The sequence below is a fragment of the Balaenoptera ricei genome, chromosome 16 (assembly GCF_028023285.1).
Source record: "Balaenoptera ricei isolate mBalRic1 chromosome 16, mBalRic1.hap2, whole genome shotgun sequence".
Taxonomy (NCBI): Eukaryota; Metazoa; Chordata; class Mammalia; order Artiodactyla; family Balaenopteridae; genus Balaenoptera; species Balaenoptera ricei.
Window position 1 is genome coordinate 115852939 of NC_082654.1, and position 12202 is coordinate 115865140.

General features: G+C 59.2%; 1 protein-coding gene across 1 annotated transcript in view; it reads left to right on the top strand.

The window, feature by feature from the left end:
- The window catches only part of RET (ret proto-oncogene), a 60522-nt gene that overhangs the window by 41870 nt on the left and 6450 nt on the right, over window positions 1-12202 (top strand). Inside the window, exons 9-16 of the mRNA XM_059900585.1 lie at window positions 865-975; window positions 1551-1673; window positions 3332-3588; window positions 6230-6377; window positions 7848-7955; window positions 9062-9276; window positions 9360-9482; window positions 11708-11778. Coding sequence (XP_059756568.1) covers window positions 865-975; window positions 1551-1673; window positions 3332-3588; window positions 6230-6377; window positions 7848-7955; window positions 9062-9276; window positions 9360-9482; window positions 11708-11778 — 1156 coding nt within the window. The remainder of the gene's footprint in view (window positions 1-864; window positions 976-1550; window positions 1674-3331; window positions 3589-6229; window positions 6378-7847; window positions 7956-9061; window positions 9277-9359; window positions 9483-11707; window positions 11779-12202) is intronic.

Below are 12202 nucleotides of genomic sequence, written 5' to 3' on the forward strand. Positions count from 1 at the left end.
CGTTGCTGCGCACGGACTTTTCTCTAGTTGTGGCGAGCAGGGGCTACTCTTCGTTGTGGTATGCGGGCTTCTCACTGCGGTGGCTTCTCTTGTTGCGGAGCACGGGCTCTAGACACGCAAGCTTCAGTAGTTGTGGCTCGTAGGCTCTGGAGTGCAGGCTCAGTAGTTGTGGCGCAAGGGCTTAGTTGTTCTGCGGCATGTGGGATCTTCCCGGACCAGGGCTCGAACCCGTGTCCACTGCACTGGCAGGTGGATTCTTAACCACTGCGCCACCAGGGAAGCCCTCACCCACTGCTTTTAGACACATAGTTCACAGGCCCTTTTCAAAGATCTAAAAGGTGGGTGAGTATAAGGTAGGTTACACTGTGCACATCATTCATAGTTGGCTTTAGTTCATAAAAACACAAACCCTAAAAAAAATTCAAAATATCCGAAACGATCTTCAGAGAAGCTCTACCTGGGAGATCCCAGCCCAGGGAGAGTGGCCCCAAGCAGGAGGGACCTGCACAGCCTTGGGCTTAGCCTGCTGCTGGCTCCGAGCCACGGCCACCGATGTGAGGGTCCCACTCATGGTACCGCCTTGAGAGGGTCCCAGCCTTGTCTGGTCTCTTCTGGCCTCCTTGATGTGAGCCCAGGCAGAGCCCTGGGACTGCCCAGCTCCTCCAGCCCTCACTGCCCGGGCTGCCCTGTACACCCCGGACCCCCAGGCTCTCCTCAGGGATGGGCTCCACGTGTGGTCTTTCTCGGCTCAGGCCTCGGTTTGCTTCTCCCTGGGGGAGGCCCTGGGGTGTGGCCCTCGTGGCTCTGGCAGTCTGACCAGGCTGGTGCTCCCTCATGGTAGTAACTGCCTGCTGTGTGCCGTAGGGATCACCAGGAACTTCTCCACCTGCTCCCCCAGCATCAAGACCTGCCCCGATGGCCACTGTGACGCCGTGGAAAGCAGAGACGCCAACATCTGCCCCCAGGACTGCCTCCGTAAGCACCGGGCCTGCGCGTGTACCTGAGCAAGGGCAGGGCCTGGGAAGGGGGTGTAGGTAGCAAGCTGGAGGGGCTTGGACTCCCACCTGCACTTCAGCCAGGCCAGCCGACTTCCCGGGTTGCGTGCGCTGAGCCTTTTTCTAACGTTTCATCTGAACAAAGGGCTCTCCTCCCCCAAGACTAGCGCCTGCTGGCCTGACCCACCCTCTCCGGTGTTGCCCTGGCCGACTCACGGGGGTGCGGCGCCCTGTCCCCCATTCCGCTGGCTCCCGGCTGCCCCTGCTGCCCGTGCTCTGCTTCTGAAAAGTAACCGCGTGTGGACCTCAGCAAGGGCCCTGGGCAGCCTGTGGGTTCCTCCTCTCGCCCGCTGTGGCCAGGGGACTGGTTTGGGGGCCTGTCGTGCTGAGACTCCTGCCTGGGTGACACAGACTTCTGAGCTCACTGCGCTCCCTGGGCCTGAGAGTCCTGACATCAGGTGGGGAGGGGCCTCTCACGCTCCTGTCCGGGTGGTCTGGCTGGTCAGGTCCCCCCGAGGCTGAGTGGGCTGCTGAGTGGGTTGTGTCCATCATCAGGGGGCGGCAGCATCATTGGTGGGCACGAGCCTGGGGAGCGCCGGGGGATTAAAGCCGGCTTCGGTATCTGCAACTGCTTCCCGGAGGAGAAGAAGTGCTTCTGCGAGCCGGAAGACAGCCAGGGTGAGCTGGCTGGGGCCACGTGGGCAGGGATCCCCACACCTCCCTGAGCCCCAAGGAGCGAGGGAGGAAATTGCGGGAAGGCGCGGAAACCCAGGAGACCTTTTGCCTTCCCTCGGGGTCTTGGTTCCCCCATCTTTGCAGACAGGGAGCTGGGTCAGGGCCTCTAAGACTGCCTTCTGGCCTGAAGTTTGGTGTTGTTTTTGGGGTTTTTTTGTCCGCGCCATGCAGCTTGCAGGATCTTAGTTCCCCAGCCAGGGATTTTTTTTTTTTTTTTTTTAACATCTTTATTGGAGTATAATTGCTTTACCATGGTGTGTTAATTTCTGCTTTATAACAAAGTGAATCAGCTATACATAAACATATATCCCCATATCCCCTCCCTCTTGCGTCTCCCTCCCACCCTCCCTATCCCACCCCTCTAGGTGGTCACAGAGCACCGAGCTGATCTCTCTGTGCTATGCGGCTGCTTCCCACTAGCTATCTATTTTACATTTGGTAGTGTATATATGTCCATGCCACTCTCTCACTTCGTCCCAGCTTACCCTTCCCCCTCCCCACGTCCCCAGGTCCATTCTCTACGTCTGTGTCTTTATTCCTCTCCTGCCCCTAGGTTCTTCAGAACCTTTTTTTTGTTTGTTTTTTTAGATTCCATATATATGTGTTAGCATACGGTATTTGTTTTTCTCTTTCTGACTTACTTCACTCTGTATGACAGACTCTGGGTCCATCCACCTCACTACAAATAACTCAATATCGTTTCTTTCTATGTCTGAGTAATATTCCATTGTATATATGTGCCACATCGTCTTTATCCATTCATCTGTCGATGGACACTTAGGTTGCTTCCATGTCCAGCCAGGAATTATTGAACCCGTGCCCTCGGCAGTGAAAGCACGGATCCCTAACCACTGAATCACCAGGGAACTCCCTGGCCCGAAGTTCTGTGGTAAAGGTTGGGCTGGAAAATTAGTTCTTTCACCAGATAACTCAGTGTCTGCTCGGACTGTCCCTGTGCAGGGCCTTGCTGGGCCCATGGCATTGGCCAAATGGGTCCCCATCCTCCTAGCCAGAGCCTCTAGGTGCTTCTTCTGGGACGGCACGTGCCCCACTGAGCACATGCGGAGCTTTCCTGCCTGAGCCCAGGGATGCTTTTCTGGTATTTGGGTTGTTATTGCACAGCCCTAGGTCCTGGGCCAGTTTTCTTTCCTCCCTCCTTTATATTGACTTTAAAGAAAATACAAAATACATCAGGAACACAGGGGAAGAGCTGCACTTCCCCACCAGCGCCCCCGGGCCTCTGGCTTCAGTGCAGCATTCTAGGGTGGGTGGGTGCAGGTGTGCATGACCTCTGCTGTGTGACCTTAAGCAGGCTGCTTATAAACTCTCATTCCTTCTGGAAAAGGGTGGTAACAGTCTCCAATAGCAAAAACGTACAGAACCGTATCTGCTGTGGGCCGCTTCTATTGGAGGGTTGGCAATTACTCTCAGACCTTCACACCAGCAGTGCTCTCCAGGATGCTCAAAGCTGGTCACAGCAGACACTTCCCGGCTGTCCTGGGCGTGGCGGGCTGGAGAGCTGCTCTGTACCAGCTCCTGTGGGTATCCGGGGTCCCCCTCCCGGGGTGTCACCTCTCACGGCCCACCCCCGCTGCCTGCAGACCCACTGTGTGACGAGCTTTGCCGCATGGTGATCGCGGCAGCCGTGCTCTTCTCCTTCATCGTGTCCGTGCTGCTGTCCACCTTCTGCATCCACCGCTACCACAAGAACGCCCACAAGCCGCCCATCGCCTCAGCTGAGATGACCTTCCGCCGGCCCGCCCAGGCCTTTCCCGTCAGCTACTCCTCATCCGGTGCCCGCCGGCCCTCACTGGACTCCGTGGAGAACCAGGTCTCTGTGGACACCTTCAAGATCCCGGTGAGGTTCCCCGTGTGGCCTCGGGGCTGGGGAGGCAGCGCCCCCCGCCGGGGGGAGGGGGCCTGCAGGTGGCGCCGGCCTCTGGTCTCGGGCAGCTGGGAGGGGAGGAGGGGACGGGTCACCTGGGGCTAATGCGTTCTCACCCACCGGGAGGACACCCTGAGCATTCCAGCAGCCCCCTGCCTTCACTGAGCGGCCTTCCAGGGAGGGGCGGAGAGCATGGAGCAGGGTGGAGGATGATGGGTGCTGATTTACATGGTCTGAGATCTGGGCCGTTAGGGTACGGGGAGGGTGGGCCGTGCTGAACCTGACCGGGAGCTATCCTGCAGATGCCCCAAGCGCTGGGAGGAGGAAGGCTTGGCGGAGGCGCTGAGGAGGACCATGGATTTTATTCTCAGAGGGTGGGACCCCTGGGGGTGGGGCCCGTGTTCTGCCTTCATTTCCGCAGGCCGCTCTGTTGGGAGTCTGTGGGGTGGGAGCCCCGTGGGGAGGCACTGTCCCCACCCCGGCGAGAGAGGCTGGCAGGCGGGGGCTTGGTCGGGGTGGCAGCAGCAGAGAGGGGAGTCTGTCTCTGGCCCCGAGGGTGGGAGCGCTGAGGGGCCCCTAGGGCACCTGTGGGGGAGCCAGGCCCGGGCCTGTGACCAGCCGGCCGATGAAGAGTGCCAGCCAGAGCCAGCATGCTTCCCAAGCCCCTCCTGCATGGCAGGGCCTGGGCCTGCGGTCAGCGTGGGCGCCTCAGACACCACCCCGACCTGGCCAGGCCAGTCCTCTGCCTGCCGTGCCCTTCAGCGTGCTTGCTGGGAGCGCCCAAGTTGCTGGCAGCCGGGTGCTGGGCGGGGCTGAGGGAGGTGGCCAGAGCCGAGGGTACTTGGGAACAGAAGTTCTACCCACGAGGCTGGGTAGGGAGCGTTGCGCCGTGTGCAGGAAGCTTGGCACCTGGGGGCCACAGTCCGCAGCCCAGGGTAGGAGGTAGCCAGAGTTCATAGGAAGTGCCACCCAAGGGGGGCTGGCCCCTCGGTGAGGGTCTGGGCCGTGAGGGCTGTTCCCCGATGTGGTGGCCACAGAGGCCTCCCTCCTGACCTCCTTAGTTCCCATCGCTCCGCAGGTGGGGTTCTCCAGCCCCAGCGGCATCTCAGCCTCCACAGCAGGCGCATGGGCCGAGCCGTTTTGTTCCTTTAAATGCCCTGGCGGTTTGGGCTGAGGCGCACGGCGAGAGTGGTGCTGGTAGGTGCGTGCGCAGGGGGAACCCCTCCGCAAAAACCACCCTCGGCCCACGTTACCTCCAGCCCAGAGCCCAGAGCAACTCAGAGCCGGGCCCGAGGCCCGGGGGCCCCGCTGACCAGCTCCGAGGTCTCCGACGTGCTACGCAATCTTTTGGCCTTCGTTTTGTCTTATGTAAAGTGGGGGGAATGGTTTTTAACGTTTTTAAGAGGATCAGATCAGTGATATCTACCTTAGCGCAGTCTCTGTGAGCAGTAAACTGTTATCCAGTGCAGGGTGGACACCAGGGCGGTGGTGACCGTGTTGTCAACATTGACCCTGACTATGGGTTCTTGGGGAACCTGAGACACCAGGAAGCCCGGGATCTGGCTGGAAGGCACCCCTGGCCGTGGTGCTGAGAGGAGGCTGCCTTGCTCCCAGATGTCAGAACACAAGGCTCTGTTCGCTGGGGGGCATTGCGTCCCCAGTGGTGTCATCTCTGTGTGTTAGGCGAGCCTGGCAGGGCACAGCGTAAACAGCACCTGAAGCCACACCCACTCGCCACCCAATTGCAGCGAGGCTTGGGGTAAAGGATGCCCAGTGCTGGCACAGGAAGGCAGGTTCCAGACTGGATTCAGCATCCCCAGAATTCAAGTGCATGAGCCAGGCTGGGGGTCTGGGAAGGTGCCCCGGTGTGGTCTTGAGTGGGCATGGTATGTGGATGGGACTTCGGTGGGAAGGCAGGGGGGTGCAGGTTCAGGGTAATGCCTGGGCCTATGGGAGGAGCAGGGTCTTCCACGTATTGGGGTGGAGGTTCCCAAGGAGCATGGTGGTACCTTTCCACGGGCTGCCACACAGGGAAGGTGTCCTTGACACTCCCACCAGTAGCCAGGGGTCCTGGGCTTGTAGGCAACTTGGGCCACTGGTGCCAGTTCGGTTCTCTTGGGAGTCCTGGGGGGGTCTCTGGAAAGGGCACCTGAAGATCTGGGCTGCTGGCCAGTCAGTGCCTTGTGGCCTGGTGTCCAAAGCGGAGACGGTGCTGAGCAGCTTGGGCCTGACTCCCAGGGAAGAGGCCATGCTCCCCTGTGAGCCCCTGTGGGTGCTGAGTAAGCCCTGAATCCCTCATTGGACAGACAAGGACACGGGCCTGGGGTGGCACAGGGCATCTTCGGTAGACAGGGGCCAGCGAGGGTACGGACATACGGAGTCCAGGCTGGTTTGTGGCAACACCTGCCTTCCCATGGGGGAGACACATCATGTCACGACACCTCAGGGCCTGACTGTGGGGTCCTGCCCTTGGACATGGTGACTGTCACGGGCTGGTTCAGGTGACGGTCAGTTGTCTGCACACTGGAGCTTGTCCACCACGTCTTGCCTTTTTCCTTTTCTCACCATCTTTCTTCCCTCTTTTCTTTTCTCCCTTCCTTCACACCCAACATAGGAGGATCCAAAGTGGGAATTTCCTCGGAAGAACTTGGTTCTTGGAAAAACTCTGGGAGAAGGAGAATTTGGAAAAGTGGTCAAGGCAACGGCCTTCCGGCTGAAAGGCAAAGCGGGGTACACGACTGTGGCTGTAAAGATGCTGAAAGGTATCTGTCCAGGCAGTACACAATGATGGTTCTGCCACACGCACCTGCGGGAGCCCCAAGGGGTGGATGAAGCCACGCGACAGCCAGGGTTCTGGCAGCTGGCCTGCTGCCTCCTGAAGAGGCCCCCCCGTTGCTCTTCCTGAGCGGCTACAGTCTGGGGATCCCCACCGTGGATGACGTGGGCTGGCGTGGTCCCTGGAGAAGCAGGGTGAGGACGTTCCTCCCTTGGAAGGTTCTGGAGTGGTGCTACTTCTGTACCAGTGTTGGGTAAAGATCCGAGTTTAAATTAAAAGCCCTTTTGGTTTTGGACTGACAGCTCTCCCCAACCCAGTCTGCTCCATTCATTTCTCTCAGCCAAGCATCCGCCAGAGTCCTGGTGAAGAGACCACCTGTAAGGACCAGTCCCTGCCCCCTAGGGCCCTGCCTTGCCCAGTCCCCACTGGTCCTCAGCGGGTCTGCCCCGCCCCAGTCTTGCTGCAAGCTAGGCGTCCTCACTGGTGTTTCTCAGCAGAGACTGGGTAGATGGCCCTCTGCCACAGCCGGGCTCTGGCCCAAGTGGACCGACGGAGGGCCCAGCGGCCGTGCAGTGGACACAGTCGGCTGATGTACACGTGGGTTCAGCAGTCAGGGGGCCATGCAGTGCAGAGTGTTTCTGGGTACTTGCCCAGGCCCTCAGACTGGGGTCGCCCCTTGCCCATGAGACCCCAGGCCCTAAGGGGCACAGTGAGACTGGCCCTGGGTCACCCACATGTGGTCCAGAGAGTCCCAGTGCCCCATCTCCCAGCTGTCTTCTCATCTCCAGACAAGTCTGCACCCTGAGGAGGTGACACAGCTGGGCACTGGGCTGTGGGACCACTGACCCAGCAGGACTGTGTAGCCGCAGCTTTTGTCTCAGAATACCTCCACACCCAAGATTCTGGTGGGAGCCCGAGCACGCTCCGTCCACCCTTGGGACACGCGTGCTCAGCGTGGCCGGAGGACTTCTGTGATGTCTGGCGGTCTTCACCTTTCTGCAGGGCCTCACCCGCCACTGTTGAGTGCTTGGTCAGCAGGTGTTTGGGGACAACAGGGAGTCCCTTTACCTTCCCAGAAGGGTTAACGAGGGGGTCTCTGTGCACCACTGTCTTTGAGAGATGGTGATCGCAGGGAAATAATGCCATTTGTGGGCACAGCCCAGCCCTGGGAGGCTTTCCATGGAAAGATCCGTTCACGTGGACGTGTGCTTCTCGGGTTCTTACTCCCCGGAGGCACACGAGGCTGCTGTTGACCCTCCCACGGGCTGAGAGTAGCCCCAAGCAGTGGGATCCTTGCAGGCCTCGTCTGAACCTGGGTAGGATGTCTCTGAAGGGAATAATGGGTCTGAGCAGACCGCCCCCCACCCTCGGTGTGGGTGCCGTGACCCAGCAGGGCTGCAGGAGGGGCTAACAGAAGGGACCGCTTTGCAACCTGCTGTGTTTACGTGCATTTCAGAGAACGCCTCGGCGAGCGAGCTGCGGGACCTGCTGTCAGAGTTCAACCTCCTGACGCAGGTCAGCCACCCGCAAGTCATCAAGCTGTACGGGGCCTGCAGCCAGGACGGTAAGGCCAGCCTGGGACGAGCGGCCGCCAGGCGCAGGCCAGGGGCCTCCGGGCCGCCCCATTCTGCCTCTTTCCCCTTCCCCATCCTTTCCTCCTTGGGCCCCTGTTCTCTCTCCTCCCAGAAGCAGGGTCTCCGGCTCTGGCTCCTGCCTGGAGCTTGCGTGCCAGTGAGAGGGCCGGAAGGGGTGCAGCAGGAGTGCTTGTGTGAGGCCTTCCCCGCGGTGTGCTCCCTGGGCCTCCCAGTGCTGCCATGAGGTCTCCGGGGACATCCTGGTTGTCAGCACCCTGCTCCAGGCAGAGCCCCCAAGGCAGGGAGCTCCAGAAACGAGCAGTACCTCCTGGGCACGGGGAACCAGACATGCCATAACCTCCGGGTGACCCCAACCCCAGCCCTGCGTGGCAAAGGCATTGTCACCGTCTCTCACATAAAAGCATCCTGCTCTGCTGGTATTCCAAACCTGCTGTGCCACCCAGGGCACCTCCCACTTTGTGTGTGTGTGTGTGTGTGTGTGTGTGTGTGTGTGTGTGTGTGTGTTTGGGGTGCGAGGGAGATGGGGCTGACAGGGAGAGGGCAGCAGGGACACTGGTCAGCGCCAGCGGAACTCAGGGCTGGGCCTCGGGCAGGACTGCGGCCCAGAGCTGCTGAGAGCAGGCAGGAGCAGGGAGCAGGTGGCCACGGGCAGATCCAGACTCTGCCTCTGTCAGCCGTCCCCAGGCCGTGCTGTGGCAGGACCGAGGATGCAGAAAGGCCTGACGTCCTAGCAGCAGGGGGTGCCTCCCAGGACAGTCCTGAATGCAGTGACTGCTTGCCTGGGGCACCCAGGGAAGAGGTCACGCTCGACCACCCAGGCAGCTGGCTTTGGCATGGCCCCCGCAAGGCGGAGAGCCAGCGATGTGAGAGTGAGCAGGGGCTTAAGTCCTCAGGCTGCCAGAACGCAGGTACTTGCCCCCCAGAGCAGGGCTGGGTCTGTCTGCCCAGGTGCAGAGCCTGCCCAGGGGCCCTGTGGCCCGCTGCGTGCTCTGGGAAGCAATTGCCCAGAGCTGGCCTGACTTCCGCCTGCCCGGGGCCCCGCAGGCAGCCAGCCCACAGACCCCTCTGCCCCCAGGGCCGCTGCTCCTCATCGTGGAGTATGCCAAGTATGGCTCCCTGCGGGGCTTCCTCCGAGAGAGCCGCAAGGCGGGGCCCGGCTACGTGGGCAGCAGAGACAGCCGCAACTCCAGCTACCTGGACAACCCGGAGGAGCGGGCCCTGACCATGGGCGACCTCATCTCCTTCGCCTGGCAGATCTCGCGGGGGATGCAGTACCTGGCCGAGATGAAGGTGTGTGCCGCCCCAGCCCTGCCCTCCCCTCCGCCTGCCATGGGCCCGGGTTTCAGGGGTCCCTGCCGTTGTCTTCCTTGCAGCTCGTCCATCGGGACTTGGCAGCCAGAAACGTCCTAGTAGCCGAGGGGCGCAGGATGAAGATCTCGGATTTTGGTCTGTCCCGAGATGTTTATGAAGAGGATTCCTACGTGAAGAGGAGCAAGGTACCAGGTCCTGGGGTGTGCCGGCCTGGGGCTCCCGGGCTGGGTGTGGGCAACCGTCAGGGTACCCACAGGGTAGGGGCAAGATTTTTATCTGGAGAAGATAAAGCAGATTTTTAGAGTATAAATTTCCAGCCCTCATCCCCAAACCCTTCCCTAGTCCTGGGTCCCCAGAGACCGAGCTCAGGACTCAGCCCCAAGTCTGTTCCTTCTCTTCCTCAGGGCCGCATGTGGTCTTGCAGAGCTGCCCGCTGGGTAGTGGGGACCCTGCAGCTTCTCTCGCTTTTGATCACTATCCTTTTTGAAGGTCACCTAACACTGCAGAAATAACAACCTTCTTCTCTGCAGTTGTTCCTCTTGATTCTACAGAGTGAAAGTCACTGTTTCCTTTAGTCCTTTGCTTAGAGGAGAGAAATGAAATAAACCCGAGCTTGCTATTCATTCCTTGCAGAAGGGAATGAATCACTTTACAGGTGGGGATTCTCCTGGGACGAGGGCCTGGGAACCCCTGCCTAAGAGAGTTTGGAAGATGCACCAGGAGGCCCTGGAGACAGGGTCTGGAGTTGCAATGTAGGGATTTCAGAAGCTTTTTCCGAGTCACTGAAACAGGTGGTCAGGGGCCCTTCTCGGGAAATCTGGTTCCCTGGCGTGGTCCAGTTCTCTGTGGCATTGGTCTTGACCCTCTTAGTTCTGTTGCCCTCTCAGCCCCTCTCCTGCAGCCTCCCTGTGACAGACTGGACAGGGCCAGCTCACGGGTACCTTCAAGACACACAGCTAACCTGGCATTCAGAACATATGCTGCTCAAAAAGAAAAACACAAAAAGTGACGGCGTACACTTCAGCTTTGCTCTGAGGGTCAGGAGAAGACCTGGTGTTGCCAGGGGCTGTGAGGGTGATGTTTCATTTCTTCTGGGGTGTCCGTTGTGACAACACATCTCAGAAGTGCTGAAGGGGAAGTGGAGAGGGGCTGCTCCCTGCCCTGTGGAGGGCGGTGGACAGAGCTTTCCTGTTGACGCATAGGTCCTCAGGAAAGCCCCGTGTCACGAAGCAAGGAGCACAATGTGGCCAAGCACGTCCCCCAGGAGCACAGGCTGTAGGCAGCGTTGTTGGGAACACACACCCCCGAAACAGTCACACTTCATTAAGGACATAAATCCTAAAAAAAAAATTTTTTTTTAGTTTACTTAATGTATTTATTTTTGGCTGCATTGGGTTTTCGTTGCTGTGTGCGGGCTTTCTCTAGTTGCGGCGAGCGGGGAATATTCTTCGTTGCGGCCCGTGGGCTTCTCATTGCGGTGGCTTCTCTTTTTGCGGCGCATGGGCTCTAGGTGCGTGGGCTCAGTAGTTGTGGCGCACAGGCTTCATTGCACCGTGGCATGTGGGATCTTCCCGGACCAGGCTCAAACCCGTGTCCCCTGCATTGGCAGGCGGATTCCTAACCACTGTGCCACCAGGGAAGCCCAAGAATACTTTTTTAAAAAGGAATTATAGTAAACAGTGCATTGAAGTCTAATGCATGCCTTTTAAAAAAAAAAAAAATTGATTTCTGCCTTAAGGCTGACCTATTTGTACTGAAAAGCTATTTCTCAAGTTGCATTAGAAAGGATTTGTTAGGTCTGACCCCAGCACCTCTGTGGTAGGGGGCACTCTTTCAGAGGATGCTAAAAGGGCCCTGGGATAAAATAAGAGGTAAAAACCAGCCCGAAGGCACACACACAGGTTTCTTCCCTCAGAGCTTTTCAGAAGAGCCTTTAGTGTGATTGTTTGCATCCAAAGTCCCCAAGATGGAAAATGCTGGATGTCAGTTTCCCAAACTCGTTCACCCTCAGAAATCAAAGGAGACCTCGCTGTGTGGTGTTCCTGGCCCACCCACTGGGCAGCAGCAGCCAGGGAAGCGTCCACAGGGGGACCTGGCTTGTGCTCGATATCAATTTCTTGGGTCTCTTCTCAACAGGGATGCGGTGCGTGACAGGCACACGTTGCGTAGATGTGGGCAGGCCAGCTGACTCCCTCTGGCGTCTCAGTCAAGCCTGCGAGGGCCAGGCTGGGGCTCCGGCCCCTGCGAGGCGCCAGTCCTGTACCCAGGACCACTCTGGTGTCATTACTCAGCATCCCCTCAGAGCTGGAAGAGCCTGGGACGTGGCCCCCCCCCTTCCCCCTCCCCCCTCCCCCGCCAGTTCCCAGGATGTCAGAGCTACGTTAATGCCTTTCTTTCACACCCTCTTTAGGGTCGGATCCCAGTCAAGTGGATGGCCATTGAGTCCCTCTTCGATCACATCTACACCACCCAGAGTGATGTGTGAGTGGGTGTTGCCTTCCCGGGGAGGGGGGAGGTTACACGTGTATAGGGCCATGCCACCTGTCTCAGCAGCTCCACTGGGGAACAGTGCTGGCCCTGAGTGCCTGTCGGCTCATGCCAACCATCCACAGCTCATCCCGGCTCCAAGCTGCCGGGGCTTTGTGTATTCACTCAGCAATTGGCGAGGGCCCAGGCAGTAGTTCTGAAAGCTACTACTTTCAGAGTGTAAGGGTGGAGTGTAAGGGTGTGAGCCATGGCTGCAGACCCCCTCGCCTCCCTCGCTCTCCCCTCCCCTCTCCTCTCTGGGTGTCTCTGACACACAGGCTCAGCCAAACAGTTCCCCTCCTGTGGGCCTGAGCACAGGCTGGGCTCAAGCAGGTCCCTGGGGACTGGTCCCCGCCCACAGGCAGGGGTGGCCTTGAGT